General features: G+C 35.4%; 1 protein-coding gene across 2 annotated transcripts; it reads left to right on the top strand.

The window, feature by feature from the left end:
* LOC109345229 (protein STICHEL-like 3) lies at positions 7,541-13,455 on the top strand. 2 transcript variants are annotated; one of them, XM_019584099.1, is made up of 7 exons: positions 7,541-10,360; positions 10,496-10,715; positions 10,962-11,510; positions 12,143-12,478; positions 12,524-12,716; positions 13,058-13,121; positions 13,340-13,455. In XM_019584099.1, exons 1-7 carry the CDS (start codon positions 8,294-8,296, stop codon positions 13,430-13,432), a joined length of 3,522 nt encoding a protein of 1,173 aa, XP_019439644.1. In that variant the 5' UTR covers positions 7,541-8,293; the 3' UTR covers positions 13,433-13,455. The 2 variants fall into 2 exon arrangements, with proteins under 2 accessions (XP_019439644.1, XP_019439643.1); XM_019584098.1 differs by having other exon boundaries at positions 12,143-12,716.

Below are 22,098 nucleotides of genomic sequence, written 5' to 3' on the forward strand. Positions count from 1 at the left end.
ATTGATGCGACGTGATTTCACAATTGAAGTCATGCTCGAGTATTATCGGGTAACTTCATTCGGAAATATACGATCTACCGATTTAGGTTTTTTGCCTGAAACGTCGAAACATAAATTTCGAGGTGAAAAATACCTAGAGATGAGTTATGGACAAACTTGATGTCTATTTTGACTAGAAAAAATATCGAAGCCAACAGAGAAATCGGAATTCGATTCCGAGTTACGGAACTAAAAAATGGGCGAAAACTCGATAAAATAACCCAAAATCGTCTCAGAAACTTTTATTATCCAAAAATCTTGAAAAAATAGGGAAAGCAAGAATATTAAAATACAAGACTAAAACTCAACTGAGGTTTAGCCTAAAACATTACTGATTAATTCATTAATAAATAATTACTTAATTAAACGTGCTCAGAAAAACACAGTGTTACAGAATGAACTCCTTCAAATTGAAATCCTTAACCTGTCATGGTTGGATTCACTGGTTTGAGAGTTAGACTCTGTTGAGTTATATGCAAGAAAAATGGGCAAAAACATCTTACAATTGGAACAATACTCATTCATTTGTGGAATAAGAATACCGTAATAGGAAGAAAGAACAACTAGAAAAAGGAATTACTTTTCCTTTTCATTGACAACGAATGAGTCTATGGGTGATAAAAATACCACCACATTAAACCTCTCTTGAGGTCAATACTTATTGTCGGTGTTCCAAATTTCAAACCCAAATGCAAGCTTGGTAATTTTGGAATAATTAGAAGGCAGTCTTGATGATTTTTTTTATCTTGCATTTGTTTTTTTCCTATCGACCCCATCCAAATCTACTTGGTACTCTCCCGGTGGAAACTGTTCAGTTTCCAAACATTTCTATTTCTTGGAGTCAAGTTACACTATCAAAGATGATGTGTTTTTTAATTGAAGTGACAAAATATTATTGGTTGGGACATGAAAGGGGACAGGGATATGAGACAGGGATATGGGACAGGTGATCTCAATCCGATGGGGTTGAAGCCTCACTCACACCTAACAACCCGATTCCACCACATGGAGAGGATCTTCTAGTGACCCTGAGGCCAACAAGTTGAGATTAATCATTCACATGCCAGGGTTGATGAAATACACCACACATATCCAACTTAGAGTGTATCAACGTCTAGCATACCAAGAAGAGCCTATTTGACCCAAGAATTACCAACTACATGTTCAACTATGAGAGACAAGATGACAATGTATGCAAACATCTTCTATGATGGCTTAGAAGCCCAAATCTGAGAAAGTAACACTCACTCAAAAAGGAGAATGAGACTAGACTAAGAAGTGTTTCACCCACTACAAAATTATCATGACCGAGCAAGATAGACGGACAACCTCATAAGCAGGACAAGAAGGATAATCCCTAAATCCTCCCGAGCTAAGGACCAAAAAGACCGAGCAACGCGAGGAAGTGTTCTATCAAAGACAAGACACTATGAGGCCCACCCCTCCTACCACTCTGTTGTGCCACATACATAGAGCTATCACCTTAGACTACATAGCCTAGACTCCTTCTACAACTCGCAAGCTAATATGCACTTGATGGGTATACAATGTGGCTACATGTCCAATCTACAGAGTATGGATCTGCCAAAGCTACCTAATATAGGAAAAAACAATCTTCGCTTGTCTATGATAGACCATTTGGTTGACCAAAACAAAAAGCATCTTCAAATGAATATTCCTCTCACTTCTCCGTTATAAATATGGAATTTTCGCCTTGAGGAAGTTTACTTAACCTTTTGATCTTACTTAATTATTCTTTCATTTTATCTCTTATTCTTTGATATTCTATATATCTCTGTCATATATTAACTTGATCGGTGAAGAACATTTTTATGTACCTTCCGGACGGATTAATTCAAGCATCACTCAAGCTATACTAAAAGATTCGAGCAGATTCCTTCCATCCAGATCCATGTTCTTTGGTCTTGAGGGAGAACAATTATCATATAAATATTGTGACATCAACAAATTCAGGCCATACAATCACCCATAAATTGTTAAGATTAAAAGTTACTTAATGATCACATAATTACTTAGAAAGTCATTGCATTTATATCTTAATCTTGACCATTCAAATAAGATTTGTTATCCATATTAATTGTTTTCATTTCTAACCGTAACAAATGTTGTCACTTGAGTATTTTTCTATACTTGTCTATAATATAGATAATCTTTACTTGATAAGCTTTAAAATTTACAAACTTTTTTATAATTCACTAACTCCTTGTAGTCCCTTAAATTTATGTTGACGAGTAACATAAATTTAAACTCATTAACTCGTTCAAAAGTTTGTGAACTTTAATTGAACTGAAAAATAGTTAACATTAAACTTGATTCAAACTAATTCCTAATGAGCTGAGCTGAGTCAAACTCGACTCATTTCCACCCCCACCAGATAAAAATAATAATTTAATGTCATTGGTATAATAACTTCCTCCATTTCTTAATTATAGCATCTCTCATGACACTAGCACTTTCAAGTGGACCACCAATAATGATCAATGTAATACAATACTCCTCTTTCCTAGCAAAAGATTGAAAATCTGAGAACGCTTGAGACAATCTTCTAAACTCTTGAAGTATTGCTTTCTCTCTATATAATACACTTAATCCTTCCCCTCACTCTCTCTATATATAGTTTACTAATACTCTCTCGAATTGGTAGACATTATTAAAAGTCATGTGGGTTCCTGGGACTTCAGAGAGAACTTTAGGAAAGTGGTCCATATATATACTAGAACATAATTTTAGTTGTAACAGCTTGAGCATTATTGAAAAAGAGCTGCGTTTCATAGCTTGTCTCCAACGGTATCTCAAGCTAATCATATATAACATGTGGATAAAATAAAAAATTTAAAATTAAAAAGTAATAAAATGGAGCACTTTAATTGGCTTGATACATAGATTGAAACACCATTTAGGACAGATAATCTCTATCCCGTTTGATAATGGTTCATTTCAGTCAGATCCATTGTTTCTTTTCAATTGGGAACTTTTATAATTTTACTTACCGTACTATACCTTCCTTTTGGGCTCATATACCACATATAGTAACATCATAAATGAGAAATGTTAAAATGTGGTAAGAGTCATGAAAAAGAAAGCTTTTTGATGATCAAGAAGTGTATAAAAGAAAGCTTAAAGAAAGAAGAATGAGAAACAAAGATTGATAATATTCTCATTGAATGATTGAATTGTCATTACAAAATTGAATGAGTTGAATTGGTTGAATAAGAAGTGAGCCAATATAACTTATTTATACAAGAGAAAAGAAGAAAAGAAAGCTTGTAAAACAAGTATCTAATATAAACCTAACTTGCTAATTCCTAACTTTTTAATCAACTATCATCTTCCAAAATAATCTATCATATATTTTAATATCCTCTCAAGCTGGTGAGTGAAAATTTACACTCTCCAGCTAGGAATTGATTTGAAGCTTGATTTTGAAGTAATAACAACACTTAACCACCCTTGACAGAAGTTATATCATCAAATGCTTAACCATCCATAGTAGAAGTTATATCTTTGCTTAACCACTATGGACAGAAGCTACCTATCAAATGCTTAACCATCCATGACATAACTTATATCTGAGCTTAACCATAATGGACAGAAGCGAACCAACCATTGATGATGAAAGAGAGAACGAATAATCTTGATCCTAATGAGATGCTTCAATGATGAATAAAGAAAAAAAGGGTAAAAGTTGAAGAATAAGAAAAGGATGTAATCTTGTATAGGATAGATTGGTCATGGCACTCCATTCTCGAAGAGCTTGAAAAATAATATCAAGAAGCTAGCTTATGTACTTGAAAAAAATTCTTGACCAAAAACAAACTCCTTTAATCTGAATTTGAAGGTCGATGAAGAAGGTGATAATGAAGAATTTAGGACCATATGTTGGAAAGAAACATTGGATGCTGAAGAACCAACATTGGAGCAAACAAAAAAATCAAGATAATCTTGCCACATGCAGCATTGTCACATATTGGAAGCAAGATAACACTAATGAAGGCCATTGGGATGAAAAAGAAAGCACTACTATGTTCTTGATTGTTGAAGTTTTCCATAAAATCCTTCATGGAACCATAAGCGGAAGCTCTCAAAAGATAATTATGTTCTGATACCATGTTAAAATGATAGGAGAAATGCTTGAATCTTCTTGATGAAACAAGAAAGATGAAAAAGAGAATATTATTCATTGAATATCGAATAGATGTTAAAACAAAATTACATTGAATCATTTATATAAAGGATAGAAAAACTAATTATCCTAACCAAACTAAATAACCAACTAACAAAAGTTCAACTATTTTAACTAAAGTGTTATGAAGTATGGGCATGTTGTTATGTTCGGGCAATTATTAAGAGTTAATTACACTTGTCCAACAAATATTGGTTAGCTATAAACCATGCCCATGTTTATTTATTTTTTCTTTCATTTAATTCTTCACGTGTGATCAATTTGTCACAAGTTTAATGCATTCACACACACTAAAAATGGAGACAATGGTGCGTAGGGTAGACTTATGTCAAGATTAATTCATTCTGTTGAATTTAAATAATATATGCAGGATTTGATATCAACTATAAAAAAAACCAACCCATATTTCCTAGATATGGATATATTACTATTTGATTACCAATGATCATAATAATTGATATATAGAGTGTACTTGTTTATGACATATGCATGGAGTAGTGTTTTGTATAAGTTATTCATTTCATACTTAATTAGTGGACATGGACAACGAGAGAGATCATAGAAAGACACCTCAAGAATATGACTAATATGATTTTGTAAATTTGGTTTAAGAGGGGACTCACTACTAGAAAAATCGTATTTAAACATGTAGCATATTTCATCTCTAAATCTTTATGGCACTTTGCCATTGATTCTTAATCTCACTTGTTCTCTCCCAATCCTTCGAGAAATGAAGTAAATTTCGATTTCTGCAATTTTTTTGTCAATTTTTTTAATTACAGAAGAGGTTATGGGGTGAGATGGATCAAATGTCAAAACTAAGATAACACATTAGCTTTAGTTTAGCGGTAGTGACTGCATAAAATCTCTGCATATAAATTTCCGATGTTATGAGTTTGAGTCGTTAGAGACTTCTTTTATATGAGAATAAAATACTATAATAAATATTTAAGCCTAAAAGGTAACACTTTTAATAAATTTTTGGGTTCAAATGGATTGCATGTCAAAGTTGAAGTATTATATTAGCTTCATGGTAGCAAAACAATAAAAAATGTGTATATAAGTTCTCAAGTCATGGATTCAAGTCGCGAGAAGCTATTTCAATAATGAGTTAAATACGAGTGGTGGTTCAGGCCTTGAAGTGCCTTGAATGTTATCACAAAATGAACATAATTATGAATGCATAATATTTAAACAATACTTTTGTATTTAAGAGATTCACTAGTTAATGTTCTATCTTAAAGAGCCCATTGGCAATAACAGGAGTACCCAGTGATATTTAAACCATACTTCCAACACAGTTATCATAAAAAATTAAGCGAGATTTTATTGAGAAGGTTATTTATAATAAGATATTCCGTATTAATTAATCCAACTAATGGTGAATGGGACAAAATGACATGTGCAGAGAAAGTATCCGATGTACATAACGGTACAAGGAGATACTCCAATTTCTTATTCATATATAAGTGTAAAATATTGAACGGAATTCAAAACATCGATATTAAGTTATGCATACACAATTGTACATTTCACTAGGGGTAGCTAGGGGATCAATGTGCAATTAATGCACGAGTTTAGCACGCAACCACCAAATAATTCATGCATGGAAATAGGCCAAGAAGTAAAAACAACTAACTAAAGGTATACAACTGGGTGCATTGAAAATCAATTAATAATTCCCTTTTCTTTGTTTCCAATGTGACCTATTGGTGCAAATGAAAAAGTATTATTTATAGTTACATTTGTTGATCAGAAAATAAATAAATAGATGATATACCTTTAAAAAAAATTATGTCACATGTCAAAATTTAAACTCAGTAGTACCGGATAAGATTCGATTTCATTTTTTCCAACTTTTTATATTGGAATTAAGAAATAATACCCTCCTGGTCATTTTAACCTACTAATTAAGAAGAATACTCAAACTTGAGGAAAATATAAAATATAATGTGAAAAGATTATAGATATTCTTTTGGGGGACACTAATTAAAATAGTGGCTATTATTAACTATTAAAAAATATACTATATATATCTTTCAAAATTTTGGGGGTAATTTTCCGATTTCAACTTTTCATTGCCATTATTGAACTCGTTTTAGATGGCGGCATCAAGGCATAATATAATCAAGTATACGAAGAAAACCCAAATGGAAATAAAGTCATCTCCTACACACAAAAAAACAAAAGAATATTCTGAAAACCCAAATTTTTGTTTTTAAAGAGTGGGTATTCACCTATCCCAAGAGTAAGTTTTTTAAAACTATTGAATTTCTAGGATGAGGAGTAAGTTTAAAACTTAAAAAACTTATTCTTGAAGTAATTAGATCTCTCCCCATTTTTAAATTATGATTATAGTTATCTATGATTTTAATTTGTGAGATTCTAAACTGAAAAAAACAACCACAGCCATACAAAGATGAGATATTGCTTGATTTTTGTTTGTAAGTTTCTTTATGTAACCAATTTAAAAAAACATAAGAAAAACAATCTGCACCAAAGATAATTATAATGTCAAACCTAATACAAACAACATACCTAGTATTTCAACGGGACGGGTTTCATTGGTCCCATCCAAATCAAAAATCGGCAAAATTACAAATACCTTTTTGTTTTGAATTTGTTTTTAAGTGAATAAGTAGCAAACCTATTTAAATACCTTTTTACGGATGTATGGTGATGTAAGAGCTTAATTCTTCTAAGGTTTTAATTTATAAGAATTTTTACTTTATCATCAATCATTCAATAGATTACGTTTATTTTAACAATATTTAACATATGAACAATAAACAATACAGAATAGGATGGCAATATAAAAGACTTTTGTATTATTATTATGGAGTATATTTTTGATTTTTTAAATATATCTTGAATTAGAGTCAACTAAGTGGATAAAATGTTAATAGTGAATTTTATTCTGCAATTCACATTAATTAAAATTGTGATTTTCAATCAATCAACCACCTTCTAAGGTATGATGATACATTTCTTTTCATTTCAAAGTAAGTAATCCAGCTCAAGTTTTAAATATGAACACAATTTGCAAAATTTAATTTGTAGGTATTTCATTATCCTATAAATAAGGAAGTAATTCATTTTGGACCATATGATTTTTTCCCATACTAACTCCACAAATTATACTCTTAAACTTTTAATTAGCTTTGATCCAATAAGATTTTATACAGATTCCTTATAATGGAATTGCTAAAAGATCATAAAAGTATACATTAAGAACTTTCCTTTGAAAAAAAATATATAATCCTATTTGCATGCTGAGGAAATGGACAAACCGCTTTATGACAGTGTCCTACGTTCCCAGAATTGTGTCTGAGAGTTTGTCTACACCATCAACGGATCTTTTACAACCCATACACTCCCCACACTTCTCTCTCTCTCTCCCTCTCTCCCTCTCTCTCTCCCACATGATAGTGCATGTGAAGCTTGCTGAGAGATCTACCACTTCATAATCCAAACGAGTCACCTTCCCTTTTCTGTTTCAGGTGATTGAAGTGTTTTCTTTCTACCTTTTCCTTCTCCTTTCTTTCTATTTCCACTCCACTTTCCCGTTTACATCATCTTCTACTTTGGTGGCACTTCACTACTTCAGCTTTTTGAGATAATGGGGTCTTAACTTCTTCTCTTCTCTTTCCATTCCTAGTCTCAAAATTGTGTCTTTGTAGTTTCTATACTTGCTTATTGGTGTAGCAGTGATATCTAGTCATGTTCACAAAGTTCATTCTTTTCAATCTCGGTTTAACTCAATTTGGTTGGAAGTTTTGTTTTTTAATGGTTTGTACCTCTTGAAATGTGTTATAGCTTTTTAATGGAATAATTGACCATGAGACTCACTGTTTCCCTTTTGGTGAGTTGAATTCTAGCTTTACTTTGGTTTTTGTAAGTAACTAGTGAGTGTTAATGATTGAGCATTTTGTCCTTTTGCTGTCATAATTGTGAAATTTTGGCCAAGCTAAAGGCAAAAATGCGCGATTTTCTGATTTGTTCCTTGAATTTAGAAGAGATTCTGCTGTCATAAGGGTTGATATTGTGACCATGACTAGGGCTGTTAGGCATAGGGTACTGAAGGATTGTAATGGTGATATTAGTGACCATCTAAGAAACCATATCCATTTAACAAATTGCATTCACTTGAAGAACCATATGCACAAGAACAGTCCCATACTGGCTGATAGGTCACTCATGAGAGACCTTGTTGTGCTTCAGAGATCGCGCTCTCTCCGGGACCCATCAGCTAGTCCTCCATCATGGCATTCACCCTCTGTAGTTGATGTGCTCTTCAAGAGAGCTGAGAGTGATGCCGTGGTTCAAGAGGGAAGAAGGTCTATTGGCGTTGAGCGCAGGAAAGGAGGGAGGAGATTGCCTGGAACCTCACCCCCGTTGACGAGTATAGGTACAACGAGGGTTGCTCAGGGTGAAGGTAATGTGGGTGATGATGGGGTTCCAGGAACTAGTGAACGTAGTAGCAAGAGTGGAGTAGGGAATGGGAGGAGAGTTGTGAGAGAAGAATCCGGTAGGAAGAATGATAGGCCTGATTATTTCGATGTTAGTCAAGAGCAGCAATTCAGTCAAGCTGGCAAAAGTTTGGCTGAAGATGTTATTTCAAGGCACTCTGAATCTAAAGAGAGAAAGAGCAAACAAAGAGTGAAGAATTTTCATGCAAAGACCCTTTCTGAGCAGCTGAATGATGTTCCACTGGAAAGTGATGATTTGGCATCAACAAACATGCATTTTCATGGAAGGTTTCCGAGACAGGAGAGAATTATCGAGCAGGCTGAAACCAGCAGGTGCAGTCATGGAAGTGGGTTGAATAGGGGTAAGAGGCGTAAATTTCGAAACACGAGAAGAACTCGAGTTGCTACTGGATCAAGAGATATTGGAGCTGAGAATGAATTGTCTGTGGCTTCCAACTCATTAGCTCAGGGTTCAGCTCACCAGAAATATGAGACAGAGGAGGCTGATAACTATGTCGATCAAAATGTTACTAGGGCTCCGAAGAATGGCTGTGGCATTCCTTGGAATTGGTCCAGAATTCATCATAGAGGCAAATCTTTCCTTGACCTAGCTGGAAGAAGTTTCACATCTTGTGGCTTATCTGACCCGAAGTTAAAGAAAGGGGTATTAACCGCAAACGGAAGAAATATTCCTGAGATGCCAGTGGCATCTGAGTACTCAAGCTCATCTACTAAATCTGATGGTGAGTCACTGCCTTTACTATTTGAGGGATCTAGATCTCATGGAAGCACTGAAAATGCTTGTAGGGACCATGACTATTTTGGGGAACTAGCTCTTTTTGGTAACAATTTATTCAAGCATGATATTGATTCCGACCTTGCTTCCGAAGCTAGATCCGGTGACCAGCATAATTTGAGAGGGAATCGTCATAGTAGACATCAAAGCTTAACACAAAAATATATGCCACGAACCTTCAGCGATATGGTTGGACAGAATTTAGTGGCACAAGCTCTTTCAAATGCAGTGATAAGAAGGAAAGTTGGATTGTTGTATGTGTTTTATGGTCCCCATGGCACAGGAAAAACATCATGTGCTCGCATATTTGCCCGAGCTTTGAATTGTAATTCTTCAGAACATCCAAAACCTTGTGGCTTTTGTGATTACTGTATTGCATATGACATGGGTAAGAGTAGAAATATAAGAGAAGTTGGTCCGGTCAGTAATTTTGACTTTGAGAGCGTCATTGATCTACTTAACAACATGGTTGTTTCCAAGCTTTACTCACAGTACAGAATATTTATTTTCGACGACTGTGATACTCTGTCGCCAGATTGTTGGAATGCTATATCCAAGGTCATTGATCGAGCACCTAGACGTCTGGTGTTTATCCTTGTCAGTTCTAGTCTTGATGTCTTGCCTCATATAATAACATCCAGGTGTCAAAAATTCTTTTTCCCAAAGCTGAAGGACGCAGATATTATATATACATTGCAGTGGATTGCAACCAAAGAAGGTCTAGAAATTGATAAGGATGCCTTGAAACTCATTGCTTCAAGATCCGATGGGTCATTAAGAGATGCTGAGATGACCCTTGAACAACTTAGTTTGCTTGGGCAGAGAATCTCTGTTCCTCTTGTTCAAGAACTGGTAAATTGTTTATTTATTAAGAGTATTTCTGTCATCACTACTTCTTACATATGTCACTAGAGTCTATTTCAAATTGCTGTTTATGTTGTTAATTTTGTATTCATGAATCGCTGCAACGTTAAATCCTTTCTTCAGGTAGGGCTTATCTCCGATGAGAAGTTGGTTGATCTGCTTGATTTAGCATTATCTGCAGACACTGTCAACACTGTGAAAAATTTGAGAGTGATCATGGAAACTGGCGTCGAGCCATTAGCTTTAATGCCACAACTTGCTACCATAATTACTGATATACTTGCTGGGACCTATGATTTCACGAAAGAAAGGCGAAGAAGGAAGTTCTTTAAGAGACAGCCATGTGAGTTAAAAGAATCTCTCTTTTTGGTTTAAACTAGAGTTATCTATTTATTGTGAATTGAGTTGGCACAGATGATGTTAGCTTTCTGATATGAAGTAATTTAAAATATTCAATGGCATTTCAAATCCTCATCATTCTTTAAACATCTTCTCCATAATAATATTTGCTTAGTTTTGGTTTCATGTTGATGAATATGTCTTCAATTATTATCCTTCCACAAACTGATTATAATGGTTTCTGTCTCAGTGTCGAAAGAAGATATGGAAAAGCTTCGCCAAGCTCTGAAAACTTTATCCGAGGCTGAGAAGCAGTTGAGGATGTCCAATGACAAGCTAACATGGTTGACAGCTGCATTGCTTCAACTTGCTCCTGACCAGCAATATTTGTTGCCTACTTCATCTGATAATAGTTTCAACCATAGTCCCTTGGCTCTAAACAATGCACATGTGCAACAAGCATCCAGAATAACTGGTAATCCTGTTGAAATTCCTGGCAAAGCGAGACGATTGTCAATGGATGATAGAATAGAAAATTTCCATGCTGAAAGCTCAACTAATGGTGTGACAAGGGGTGTTAATTCGGAGAAAAGAAGACATAGCGTGTCTGGTGTCGCTCCTCAACATCTTTATTCTCGTACAACCAATAATAGTAGGATGAATGAAAGGCAGATTTTCGGTAAAAACCGTAAAGCAATTGAAGAGATATGGTTAGAGGTGCTTGAAAGGATTCAAATTACTGGTCTAAAAGAGTTCTTGTATAAAGAAGGCAAGCTGATCTTCGTTAGTTTTGGGGCAGGTGAATATCAAATCTGCACTATGCTTATTCAGCAATGCAACTAATAAGTTTTTGTAGCGACCTAGTCTAATTTCCCCCCTCAGAAATGTCATTTAATGTTAATATATTATGCAAAAGCAAAAGTTGTTAACGCATTTCTTAATTCATATCGATAAGAATTAGGGGATAAACTGGTCTATCATTTGATTCCATGAAATATAGGATCGACTGAATAGCCTTGTATTATACTGTTTTGAAAATTCAGTCCTGGTAGAATTAAGATTTTTAGAGTTCATCATAAAGTTGAAGAGTGGTTATTATTCCTCTGATGCTCAGGTTTTCACTTTCTTCCATAAGTTGTGTTTGTAATGTTGTGCTATTATAACTTCTCTGTGGTACATACTACTGTAGTCAAAATAATGATTGTGGGCATTCTGTTAAGAGTGTTTTATTTTAGTTCATTGACTCTCTCCCCTTTTATTTTTTATGATGTATCTCGTTAATCATTTTCTTGCCATTTAACTGAACTTATTTTACAACTTGTTTAATTTGGTGGCATTGTTGTTGTAGTGTTGCTTCTGTGTCTCCAACTTTTATTTTGCTCATTGACATTTACCATTTATCTGATGGTCGTGTGATGCTTTATTGTGCAGCTCCAACTGTGCAGCTGATGTTTAGTTCTCAACTAACGAAATCTACTGCCGAGAAGTTCACAGGCCACATCTTACAAGCATTTGAGTCTGTCATTGGATCTTCAATAACGATAGAAATTAGATGTGAGACAAACAATTATGCATCCTCGGTTCAACAGCCGCTTAAATTGCCTGGTATTAACAATGGTTCGTCTCAGATTAGAGACTCAAATGGTGATGCCATTCAATATCATCCTTCACTAACTGATTCTGTTGATAAGAGAACGGGTGAAATTGTGGAAGAAGCAGCCTCTCCAGTGCAGCACCCGAATGATGAGCAGCAGATTGGTGCTCATGCAGCATCTCATAGAAGTCCAGGGAGTACAGGTATAGGACAAGCATCAGCTTCCCAAAAAGAGCCAATTGTTAAGTCACATTTAGACAGAAGAAAGCTTTGTGAACAAGGCCAAATTCGAAGTCTCGTAAGAAGTAAGCTATCTCTTGCTCATGTAATCCAGAAGGCAGAAGGTCAGCGAAATGGTTGGTCAAAACGCAAAGCAGTTTCTATTGCTGAAAAGCTTGAACAAGAGAATCTGTATGTGTTACTCTTCAATCTTTTTTTTCTTTCGTCATGTACTATACTACTATATAGCTTAGTTTTTCAGAGGAAATGTGGCTCATTGTTTGTATTTACGGATGATTTCGATGGGAATACCTAATAAACATAGTATTAATTATATTTCATATCTGGTAATGAGATCAATGCAGAACTATATACTAGGTTAAGATCATATTTCCTTTTCAATTATGAATATAGGAAGGGACTTTTAACATGAATAATATTGAGCTTTGGAATTTTGATATTATCTTGTTTCAATAATAAAGTAATGTTAATGTTATAACTGCCTATTAATCCTGAAATCATTTACTCCTTAGGAGACTGGAACCAAGATCAAGGAGCTTACTATGCTGGAAAGCGTCAAGAGCAACTCGTCGGAAGGTAACTCATTTGGTTATGATCCTTGAATTTATTGTTAGAGTATATAAATAATTGAATACATTTCCAATAAGCTAAAGAACTAGTTTCTGTACCACTTTTGACTCATAGTTGATAGTTGCCTTATCTTTAATATTCCAATTTTCTTGAGGCAAATATATATATATATTCTGCATTACTATCTATGAGGACATTACTGATGTATTTATTTGCATTGGCAGCTATCGCGCTTGAAAATTCGAACCCGAAAACCATGTGCATTGTTGAAACTTGTCTCATGTGGGAAATGTCTATCTACAAAATCTCCAAGGTAGTTTTGAGAATCCTTCAAGGGTTCATTCAATACCATTTGTATTGCCAGTATTTAGTACTTTTCCTATGTACCATAGGTTCCAATTTTACAGGTCAAGCCTTTTTTCATTTAATTAAATAAAAGCCTGTAGTTATTTTTTCATGGAGACAATGTTGGAAGGTAGTTCAAGTAGAATATATATGGAAAATTCAAATTAAGATTCAGTTGGAAACTTTATTAAAAACTATTTGTTTGTGGCCAGTGTCCTTCATTGGATTTCTACTGCTAAGACATTGGCTTTGATTCTTCTAAACTTAATGCAATAATTTAGATTAAATTCCTATTAATTGGCAAGGTGCACTTTAAGGGAATTGGTTGATGCAAGTTGATAGATTATTATCATGTTGCTTATTGCTGGAAGATCTTCATCCATGGGTTATAACATTCCTCCATGGACTAAGCGAGAGAAGCATTGAAGTGGACTTGACAGTACATCTTGACCCAAAACCTTAAGGCATTATTAGGTCTATGGGTTCATCTACTTATATGTTCTTTAACTCATCCATTTTTGCTCAAATGGGACTTGTTCGTTCACACTTGGAATACCCAACATCTCCCTCTCAAGTGTGAATTCCCCTTTGAGTATTGAATATCCTTTCATCAACGTAACATGCCGCTTTGACCTCTCGTCATGAAGACTTTCGACACAAGGATCCCTCATGGATCTACCGACCACTTGTCGCTTAAATACTCCGTTGAGCCGTCGAACCATCGACTCTGATACCACTTTTTGGGAGATCTTCATCCATGGGTTACAACATTCCTCCATGGGCTAAGTGAAAGAAGCATAGAAGTGGACTCGACACCACATCTTGACCCAAAACCTTAAGGCATTAGGTCTATGGTTCCATCCACTTATATGTTCTTTAACTAAGCCCATGGAGGAATGTTATAACCCATGGATGAAGATCAAAGATGTTTTGACTGTGATGAATATCATCAATCTCCATCTGTCTTAAGGAACCTCGCGCTATTACAAAGCCTGTATGCCATGTCGATGTCCAGTGCAATGAGCTCTCTTCTGTTCTTTCTCTTGTTGAACAACCCTTTGGAATGGTGTGACTTTGGTGCACCATAATCAACTTTAAGTGGCTTAACATTTGAAAGCATAGCCCTTTCAATCTCAGGATTGAATTCAAGTGCTTCATACCTTTGGTATATCCAATGAAGATATACATCTTTGACTTAGGATCAAGTCTAGATCATTCATCATTGGGGTACATGTACATAAGCAGCAGGACAACCAAATATGCGTAACATATTATAATTGACTGGGTTACCTGTCCATACTTATTCTGCAACTTTACCATCCAAAAGATGCCATTTAGTTATGGGTCAAAGGTAACCCTTCGCCTGGTTAGGCAGACTTATGTGGAAGGAGCATAATGTAAAGTAAGTCCTACATCGCCTACCTCATTGTCAATTGGTTTTGAGATGGAACCTTAATATGATTTTTTTAATGGAAATTCTCATAAAACCATTACAAGTCCATATTTAAGATATGGAGGTTGTCACCCTCCTAGACCGCGACAAGTTTTGCGGAATTGGAAAGAGATGGCCATCACCCATCCTGACTGCAACGAAGTTTGTGGAATTTTAAACAACTGGTTTTTAAAAGGAAACCATTAACATTCAAGCTCCTGATTCGTCTCAGCCCCTGCCTAGAACACTGCAGATTGGCCTTGAGTACGAAAGAGTTGTTTCGTCATTATTTCTATCACCTTCTTCTCGCCACTAGAGAGCTTTGTCATGCTTAATCCACCAGCAAAATCAAAAGCAATCCAAGGAGCAACTTCAAAAGCCCTTGGCCACTTATCATACAAGTTTGTCGTCAACTCGCCTTCAGACTCTTTAAGGAACTCACGAGCCTCCTCAGCAAAAGCCTCACAAATGTTCCTCCAGGTGGCCACCTTCACAGCTTCAATCTCACTGTCCCTACAAGCCCCTTTCAACTGAACAACCACATCTTTCAAGTTTATCTCCCACTGCTTGACAACTGGTGCAGCTGCGCCTATAGTGTACGTGATTGTGGTAGTTGTGAAATGAACTGGCGGATATACAGTGTTGTCAGAGGCGCCATACACAACTATGTTTCCAAACACAAATTTGTAGTAATGGCGCATAAGGGGATCAAACAATGCCCTGTGGTTTCCTAGGGGATATGCTCCCACCACCACCTGCGGGAACCCAACTACCTCGTCACCAACATTTACTCTTGTCGACCACAGGTAGGTCAACACATACCTCCGACTGTTCTATCTTAGAGTCCCCTTCAAACTCATCGCCCATATATATTGTTCTGTTTGTGCTGCCAAATTCACTTCCTGAACTTGTGGATGTGCAGGTCTTTCCTCTGCAGACTCTCCCTTACAGACAACCTAACTGTTTGGAGTTCAAGGAAGATGGCCAAGGAAACATAAGCAAGAGAGTGACAACGTCGTTTTTTAGATGGTAAAGTTGCAGAAGAAGTATAGACAGGTAACGCAGTCAATTATAATATGTTACGCATATTTGGTTGTTCTGCTTATGTATATATACCCAGTGATGAACAATCTAAACTGATCTAAGTCCAAGAGGTATATCTTCATTGGATATACCAAAGGTGTGAAATACTTGAATTCTGTCATGAGATCGAAAGGGCTATGCTTTCAAATGATGAGCCACTTAAAGTTGATTATGGTGCACCAAAGTCACACCATTCCAAAGGGTTGTCCAAGAAGAGAAAGAACGGAAGAAAGCTCATTGCGCCGGACATCGACATGACATACAGGCTTTGTAATAGCGTGAGGTTCCTTAAGACACATGGAGATTGGTGATATTCGCCAAGGTGGAGATTGTTGTGCAATGACTCATATCTCTAGATAACAACAATACAAGTTATGAGCTTGGGCTGATGTAAAGAGGTTGGAGTAGAAGGCTATATATATTTATGTTATGTAAACCTAATGTAACAAGGAGAAGAATAGTCAAACACTAATCCTAATTCTCTAATAATATATAGTGGTAGCCGCTCAACGCTCCTGGCGATGTAGGCACAATTGACCGAACCTTATCAAATCTCTTGTGTTATTCTCTTGTCTCTGTACTCTTTATTATTTGATTATTCACTTATTCTCAACACTTAAATGTTTTACAAAAAGAACTAACTAATGGTTGATGTTTTCTTTAACCGTGATACCCTGAATCTTGAGCCTCTATCTTTTGTTGGGTATTGTTTTGATGCAGCATCTAATGGATTATTTGCTCCAAGAAGTAATTCGTTGGTGCTTGTCATTTTGAATGCCAAATTCTGACATCTTTTTAAAGAAAGATAAGGATTTATTGTGTCAAACCATATACGCAACCAATGATATTAAAGCATTAACAGAAAAATAATTAATTATTAATTTTTTAATTGATATGATATATTTTTATTAGTCTGAGACATAATTTGGAACAACAGATCCATAGTACATTTTTATGATGTGTGTCAAACTTCATCTAATAGGTCTAATTTGTTAAAGTCTATCAAAGTCACAATTTTTAGAAGTCACCAAATTCAAATCCTTATTTGCCAGGCATGAAAAGATAATGCATGTACAATGATAGCTAAAATAAAAAATTTAAAAGAAAAAAGTAATAAGATAGAGCACTCTAATTGGCTTGGGACATGGAGTGAGATACCATTTGAGACAGGTGATCTCCATTCCACAACTCACAAGTTAATTTCCATTGAATTTTCTTGCTCACATGGTAACCTGACTTTTCCAACCATTGTCATGACTGGTGAGTTCTAAAGAAGTTGCCAATATATTGAGAAATATTTATAGAAAGAAAAAAGAATTCTTGCTAACACTAGAAGAGATTATCTGAATATTCTTAGTATGAACAAATGACACATGTTGTAAGACACCGGTAAACATCCATGCAAGACATGTGGTATGTAATTAAGCGTTTGCTTAGAAAATGCACACGGTGTATACTGCACTTGAGTTTTGTACATTGTCACTATATTATATAACATTGATATGTAATGATCATTGACTATTAAAAAAAGTAATGCAAATTATTGCAAAAATATTACGAATGCGTAAAATGAATATTATGATGAATTCTCATTGAATTGAAATGATACAAGAGAGTGTTGTTTATACACAATGTCTTGTAAAGCAAGCAATGCAACTAACCTAACTAACTCTCTAACAAGCTAATAAACACATGTAAAATAATTCAACATGTGTTAAATATGTAAAATATGTAAAATATGTAAAATGTGTAAAATGTGTCATGGTAGCTTTGTTCTCCAATACAAATAAATGGCGAATGATGCAAATGAATAATAGATGATATAGTAAATAATAAATGTGTATAAATCTACACATTGACGGTACATAGAAATAGAAACTACTGAAGGCAGGAGTTAATTAAAAAAGTACATAATTGTCATTAAGAAAACTAAAATGGTGAAGGGCAAACCACATCATTCAAGCTGAAGAACTACCTTATATACGAAAAGTGTATATAAGTTGGAAGAACTAAAAAGTTGGAAAACCAAAACTTATTATCTTAAGGTTTCATGTCATGATATTTGACCCGTTATTTTGGTTTGATGGTGATTTTCTTCTTTCTAGGAATCTACCTATATTTCAAATTGATTTTAACTATAGTGTGAAAGCAAAATAGTTCCATGGATGCACATATGTGTTTATCTTCTCCTTCTCAAGCTTAAATTGAGAACGCCCACGAATTTAAGCAAGAAAATGGACGTGGTTGATGTAAAACTGATTATGTCGTTACTTAGTCTTGGTTCCTTTAGTTTCAATTTGTTTTCATTTCTTTCTATTTTCGGATTTCTGTTAGGGTAGTTAAAGTTGTTGTGTTAACAGCTTTCCCCTTTTAGTAAGGGTTGTTGTTATATATTTTGCTCCCTGATTCTTCTTTCTCAATCAATCAATAATAATATTCATAGAGCTCTTTTTCGGTTTCTTCTTTTCTTCAATGACTTCTAGTTATGCTCATACTATCTTCTTGAGGAAATCTAAGATGGTATCAGAGCTTATCTAAGCTCTGGTTCATCCTCCTCCTCTCCTCCTCTTCACCTTCTTTGGTTTCTTCCCTTTTTTTCTGACTTCAAGCTTCCGCCTCTTTTCCTTCTTCCTTCATTCCCTATGGCGAGTCAAGATTACACTGATTTCAATTCAAACCCATCAAATCCCTACTTCTTATCCCCAAGTGAGAATCCAACATTAGTCCTTGTTACACCACCTCTAAATGGCAAGAATTATCACTCCTGATGTAAAGCCATGAATATGGCCATCCAATCCAAGAACAAAGAAGAATTCATAAACAAAGCCCTGCCTTGACCTCCCAAGACTCACCACCTGTATTCTCAATGGAACAGATGCAATAACATGGTTCTCTCATGGTTACAAGATTCAATGGAGCACACCATTGTTAAGTCTATCCTCTGGATGGATAACGCATTTGAGATTTAGAAGGACCTTCATGATAGATTCTCTCAAGGGGATATTTTTCGTATTTCTACTTTACTAGAAGAATTTTATAGGCTCAGCCAAGGTGATTTATCCATTTCTGAATACTTCACCCAATTGAAGACAATTTGGGATGAAATATAGAATTTTAGACCCATAGAAAATTGTCACTGTGGGATGGCCTGCACTTGTGAAATTCTGGAATCGGTAAGGCGTTATAGGGAACATGAATATGTGATTAGATTTCTAAAAGGTTTGAGTGATCAATACTCACAAGTTCTATCACAGATCATGCTAATTGATCCTCTTCCTGATATCACCAAAGCCTTCTCTTTGTTGATGCAATAAGAAACTCAAAATGATGCTTGAATCTCACCTCAACTAGATAGTGATCTCAAGGCCCTGACATTTAGAGCTCAAACTAGTGGGGAATTCAAGAACAATGGCTCTTATAATACAAATAGAACTAGAGGTAACATCTCTTATATAGGAAGAGGTAGAACCAACATCAATGGAAGAGGATCCTCAAACAGATTTTGTACCTATTGTGAAAGGACCAACTACAAAATAGATACTTGTTTCTTAAAACATGGCTATCCTCCTGGTTATCAAGGAGGCAAGCAAGGAAGATTTGTAATGATGTTACTCACAACATAGATGAAGTGAATAGCTCAACCACAATAAAAGACATACCAGCACAAGTCTTCACTGGTGAACAGATCAAGGACTTATTGAACCTTCTTGAAAAATCAAAGGCCACTACAAACTTCACTGTAACAAACTCTGCTATCAGCATTTTGCCTATTACCAATTCCACCATCCCTCCATCACATACAGGTAAATCATGTAAGCAATGAATTCTTGATACTGGTGCTACAGACCATATTAGTTTTGATCCAAACAATTTCCAAAATTTTTGAACCATCTCTCTTATTTCAATCACCCTTCCTGATGGTGGAAAAATATCTACAACTATAACTGGCACTGCTATTGTCTCTGAGAACCTAATGCTCTCTAATGTTCTTTATGTGCCAGGTTTTCATGTGAATTTAATTTCTATTCATAAACTGATTCAATCTTTGGACTGCCACTTGATTTTTTTGCCATAAATCATGCTCAATTTTGCAGAATGCTACCACGAGGATGATTGGTTCTGCTAGCATACAGCAAGGTCTCTACATAATAGACTCATCTCAATCATCACGTTATGGCATTGCTAATTCTGCTCATCAAACCTCTACAGATAAAGCTGAGATCCCAACCATATGGCATCTCAGATTTGGTCATGTTTTTTACCCTATTATGCATACTATTTCGAAACTTTATCATTCAGTATCTTTCCATACTAAAAATAATTAACCTTGTGATATATGCCACTATTCTAGACAAAAGAGACTACCCTTTTGTAATAGTGTTACTAAATCAAATAAATGCTTTGAAATCTTACATGTGGACATCTGGGGTCCTTATTCCATCACTTCTATTTTTCGCCATAACTATTTTTTGACTCTTGTTGATGACTTTACTAGGTTTACTTGAGTGATTTTGATGAAATCAAAAACAAAAACTAGGAAACACATTATGCATTTTTTTTGCCTTCATAGAAACTCAGTTTGAAACCAAATTAAAATATATTAGGAGTGATAATGATTCTGAGTTCTTGATGCATGATTTCTACTCATCAAAGGGAATCATTCATCAAAGAACATGTCTCTATACTCCCCAACAAAATGGAATAGTGGAAAGGAAACACCAACACATTTTAAGTGTTGCTCGAGCCATCTACCTTCAATCTAAACTACCCCAAAGCTATGGAATTTTTCCATTCCACATGATGTCCATATTACTGATAGACTACCGTCACCTCTCCTACATTACAAGACTCCTTATCAATTACTCTATGGAACTTTACTCTCCTTAAATACTCTTAAAGTGTTTGGCTGCTTAGGTTATGCCAATATAATCCCTGCCCATAGAAGTAAATTTGATAATATAGCTAGAAAATCAGTTTTTTTTAGGTTATAGAGATGACACCAAAGGTTTTATCATGTATGATCTATCTTCTAACAACATTTTTGTCTCTAGGGATGTTCAATTCTACGAATCTGTCTTCCCTTTTAATTCCCTTACCACTCCCAATTCCTTTCCTTCTAGTCTACTCCACCAAATTCCCTTCTCTTTGGATCATAATATTGAACCTTCTGCCACTGCTCCTCCTTCCCTAGAAAAAAACCTTCATCCTCAAGAACATCCTACTCCCCCTGCCCAACCCTCTCCTTCCACTAGTACCAATAACAACCCAATCCCCACAAGACAATCTCAAAGAATAAAAGGTCCTCCCTCTTATCTCCAAGACTACCACTGCAACTTAGCCAAGTCTCTTAGTGCTCCTTCTCCTAACACCCCTCTCTATCCCTCTTCCTCTGTCCTTACCTATGACCATTGTTCCCCCAACTACAAACACTTTTGTTTAGCAATAAGTTCTATTACTGAACCTTCAACATACAAACAAGTCTCTCAAATACCACATTGGCAGCTTGTTATGGACACAGAATTAAAGGTCCTTGATCACAATAACACTTGGTCCCTTGTCTCTCTTCCTCCTTACAAGTCTCCTATAGGCTACAAATGGGTCTATAAGACCAAACTCAATGTTGTTGGTTCAGTTGAAAGACATAAAGCTCGATTGGTTGCCAAGGGTTACACTCAACAAGAAGGAGTTGATTTCTTTGAAACTTTCTCCCCTGTTATTAAAATCACCATTGTTCATGTTGTTCTTGCTCTTGCTACTGCCAAAGGATGGTTTTTAGAGCAAGTAGACATTAATAATGCATTTTTGCATGGAGATCTCCATCAAGAGGTATACATGCTTCCCCCTCCAGGCCTCTCCCTACCTCAGCCTAACCTTGTTTGTAAATTACACAAATCCCTTTATGGCTGTTGAAAGCGTATTTCGGTGTTTTGTTGGGAGTTTTCTCCTCTCAACAAATCGTTCTGACAACATTGTCAATTTGTTGAAAGATTTATACTCTCATTTTCGTTATGTTCTTTTTGTTTGATTAAGTAAGAGAACTCGGATTTACTCTTTGTTCACCATCTCGGCTTTGTTGAAATAAATTCCAACGCTGGTATAATGACTTCAAGAATATTCCAGTTA

This window comes from Lupinus angustifolius, chromosome LG04 (assembly GCF_001865875.1).
Source record: "Lupinus angustifolius cultivar Tanjil chromosome LG04, LupAngTanjil_v1.0, whole genome shotgun sequence".
Classification (NCBI taxonomy): Eukaryota; Viridiplantae; Streptophyta; class Magnoliopsida; order Fabales; family Fabaceae; genus Lupinus; species Lupinus angustifolius.

Bases quoted from the DNA above. Each gene is read 5' to 3' on its own strand.
- LOC109345229 (XM_019584098.1), top strand. From the start codon at position 8,294: ATGACTAGGGCTGTTAGGCATAGGGTACTGAAGGATTGTAATGGTGAT. The intron at 11,511-12,142 runs GTGAATATCAAA...TTTATTGTGCAG, and splicing joins CTTCGTTAGTTTTGGGGCAG to CTCCAACTGTGCAGCTGATG. The intron at 12,717-13,057 runs GTATGTGTTACT...TTTACTCCTTAG, and splicing joins AAGCTTGAACAAGAGAATCT to GAGACTGGAACCAAGATCAA.